The sequence below is a fragment of the Diaphorina citri genome, unplaced genomic scaffold (assembly GCF_000475195.1).
Source record: "Diaphorina citri unplaced genomic scaffold, Diaci psyllid genome assembly version 1.1 scaffold4049, whole genome shotgun sequence".
Lineage (NCBI taxonomy): Eukaryota > Metazoa > Arthropoda > Insecta > Hemiptera > Psyllidae > Diaphorina > Diaphorina citri.
Window position 1 is genome coordinate 9,616 of NW_007381448.1, and position 3,625 is coordinate 13,240.

General features: G+C 40.1%; 1 protein-coding gene across 1 annotated transcript in view; it reads left to right on the forward strand.

The window, feature by feature from the left end:
- Positions 1–3,601, forward strand: part of LOC103520776 (probable multidrug resistance-associated protein lethal(2)03659) — a 10,628-nt gene extending 7,027 nt beyond the window's left edge. The window contains exons 7-11 of the mRNA XM_026831760.1: positions 397–646; positions 1,198–1,442; positions 1,739–1,805; positions 2,058–2,190; positions 3,418–3,601. Of these exons, the coding sequence (XP_026687561.1) occupies positions 397–646; positions 1,198–1,442; positions 1,739–1,805; positions 2,058–2,190; positions 3,418–3,601 (879 nt within the window). The remainder of the gene's footprint in view (positions 1–396; positions 647–1,197; positions 1,443–1,738; positions 1,806–2,057; positions 2,191–3,417) is intronic.
- The last annotated feature ends 24 nt before the right edge of the window (positions 3,602–3,625 follow it).

The window sequence follows — 3,625 nt, forward strand, 5'->3', positions numbered from 1 at the left end:
ATAGTGTGTGTGCTCATCAGGTATCAGGTAGACCTGACAGACGGACCTGATTAGATGTACCTATCAGGTCTACCTGATAGTGTGTGTGCTCATCAGGTATCAGGTAGACCTGACAGACGGACCTGATTAGATGTACCTATCAGGTCTACCTGATAGTGTGTGTGCTCATCAGGTATCAGGTAGACCTGACAGACGGACCTGATTAGATGTACCTATCAGGTCTACCTGATAGTGTGTGTGCTCATCAGGTATCAGGTAGACCTGACAGACGGACCTGATTAGATGTACCTATCAGGTCTACCTGATAGTGTGTGTGCTCATCAGGTATCAGGTAGACCTGACTTTCTTCCTTTCTTTCTTTCTTTCTTTCTTCCTTTCTTTCTTTCTTTGTGTCAGTTATCTATGTTCTATTCTATTTCCAGACGCGTAGTCAAGGTGTGCGCCCTCAAAGAGGACTTTGCCCAGCTCCCGTCCGGGGATCGAACCCTGGTAGGTGACAAGGGCGTTTCACTCAGTGGCGGACAGAGAGCTCGTATATCCCTAGCCAGGGCCGTGTACAAGAGGGCGGATGTGTACCTGCTGGATGATCCATTGTCTGCTGTGGACGCTCATGTAGGAAAACATTTGTTTGAGGACTGTATTACCGGTAAGTGGCGTGCTCTGGGGGGGAATTTATTACACTTGGTATGTAAAAATATTTTCCTTTTCTAAAAAAAAAAAATCACCTTTCTGCAATCTCAGGGGCAGAGTTGAGTTATCACTCTAGGCTTGCACACCGGAGTTCCCCGGTTCGATTCTCGATGGGGTCGAAGTTTTTTCGGCTCTGCGCTTGGAGTTCGCGGTGCACTCAGCCTCGTGAGGACAAGTGAGTAGCTACTTTAATCGAGTAGCGACCAGTGGCGGCATTACCAGGGTAGATTGATGATACGATTAGATGAAATAATAAATGAGGCACTTAGTAATGCTGGGATACCCACTAAATTGTGAAAAAGCTCTCTGCTTTACCACAAAGATTCATGATTTGATTTTGATTTTCTATTCTAATTCTCGTTTCACGTCCAAGCTTCCTAAAAGAGAAGACCGTGATGTTGTTCACGTATTCTATTCTTATTTTAGTCCTATTCGAGCAGTAGAAGCATGGAATATTCTATTCTAATTCATGATTTCACGTTTGTATAATTCTCATTTCACGTTCAGGTTTCCTAAAAGAGAAGACCGTGATGTTGATCACGCACCAAATCCAATATCTCACGCACGTAGATCACGTCATGCTTTTGGAGAAGGGCTCCGTGGAGGCATTTGGTACCACTACCCAACTTCTCGCGTCTGGACTGGACTTTACCCAATTATTGGACGCCCCTGAAGAGGAAGACAAGGCAGAAAATGAAGTTGATGATAATGCGAGTGGAACATTGTTGCATCCTAGACAGAGCTCTGTGAGGGTAAGTTGATATTGTAAGGTGGTTATACACAGGGCTACTTTTCTCTAATCACTACGGGCTAAAAAATTCCCGGAGGGACGGACCCTGCTTGTTATTACTAGTGTAATAATAAAGGAAGGACGGACTAAAAAGAAATGACAAGTGTGTAACGTAACTTAAGCTTAGAAACCAATTTTTCACCTGGAATCGAATTCTAAAATGACTTCATATTTTGCTGTTTTGTTGTCCAGGTATAACTCGTAGTCCGGTCTTCTCGCATCTAAGTGCATCACTCCAGGGCCTTACCACTATTCGAGCATTTGAAGCACAACCTGTCCTTATCAAGGAGTTTGATAACCACCAAGATCTACATAGCTCTGCTTGGTAAGTTTTTAGAAATGCTTTTTTTATGGCTTTATTTAATGTGGCAGGATTTTTGTAAATAAACTATAAACAGAGAGTAGATCAGCGTCTAGCTAGGGGACTATAAACAGGGAGAAGACTAGTCCAAATTTCCTCACGCTACAGACAGAAAAAGATGTGACAAGTGTGTAACGCAACTTAAGCTTAGAAACCCATTTTTCACCTGGAATCGAATTCTAAAATGACTTCATATTTTGCTTTTTTGTTGTCCAGGTATAACTCGTAGTCCGGTCTTCTCGCATCTAAGTGCATCACTCCAGGGCCTTACCACTATTCGAGCATTTGAAGCACAACCTGTCCTTATCAAGGAGTTTGATAACCACCAAGATCTACATAGTTCTGCTTGGTAAGTTTTTAGAAATGCTTTTTTTATGGCTTTATTTAATATGGCAAGATTTATGTAAATAAACTATAAACAGAGAGTAGATCAGCGTCTAGCTAGGGGACTATAAACAGGGAGAAGACTAGTCCAAATTTCCTCACGCTTTTTTCCCTACCTTTATTCATAAGACAACTTCTTCTTTTCTTTGGCTTTATTTAGCTTTTGTCTACTTCTTTTTTTCTGGCTTTATTTAGCTTTAGTAGTAGGATTCTTGGATTCTTCTACAGCTTTTATCTTGTCATGTCAAGCAGCATTTTAGATGGTTGGTATCAACAGAAAACTTTATTCACATTGTATAACTTGGAAAAAGAAAAAGTAATAAAGAAGCAACCAGTTTTTTATAAGGCAAGATTAATATTTTATTATTTTATTTTTAATTAAAATTAGGAATAATAACTAACAATGAAGCAATTATTGGACACCCCAGAAGAAGAAGAGAAGGCAGAAAATGAAGCGAACGATAATGCTAGTGGAACATTGTTGCATCCTAGACAGAGCTCTGTGAGGGTAAGTTGATATTGTAATTCCCACTCGGAAAAGTTTGTTTAGCCAAAACCAGTTGGCCTCAAAGCGATCACTCTAAAGCTGATTGAGAGCTAAAGCTGATTGAGAGGCCGACGACAAACGCCGACCCCACCTGAACATGGGAAAAAGCGAAGAAGAAGAAGAAGAAGTAATGTGGCAATATGCTGAGAAGCCTGGAAAAATTACTTGTTTGGTTTTGTAAAATTACTTTTTTAGGCCCTATTTTACTGTGACCTGATTATGTAGATCTATCAAGGAAAAAATAAAATCAATCTACTTAGGTATTAGGGGGCATTTTTTAATGTGGCAGGATTCTCCGAAAGGAACTAGCTCTTCCACGCAACCCAAATGCTATCAACATAAATCGACTTAGAGCATAGAATAGAATGGAATCACTCACATCCAGACCTACTTTTCAAAGCAAGATTGAATAGAATAGTCTATCATATATTTGTTTATTCTGCCAGAATGAGACTGAAACCTAACTGACTATAAATGTCGAACCTATTGAGAGAAAATATTAAAGTATACCAAAAAGTTTCGCCTACTTTATTTATTTTTTTTCTTTTTTTTTTGCCATAATTAAAAAAGAATTCAACATGTCATGTACTTTTTACTTTTATTATCATTACATATTATTGTATGCATTTCCGCTATCCATTCCAGGTATATGTTCATAGCTTCGAATCGTGCGTTTGGCTTCTGGCTAGACGCTGTCTGTTTGGTTTACATAGCTCTGGTTACGTTCAGTTTCTTCGTAACTGGAAAACATTTCTTCGGTGGAGATGTCGGACTGGCCATCACTCAGGCCATCGGACTTACCGGCATGTTCCAATGGGGTAAGTTGTAGGGTGCTTTTTCCCCTCTTTTGGCT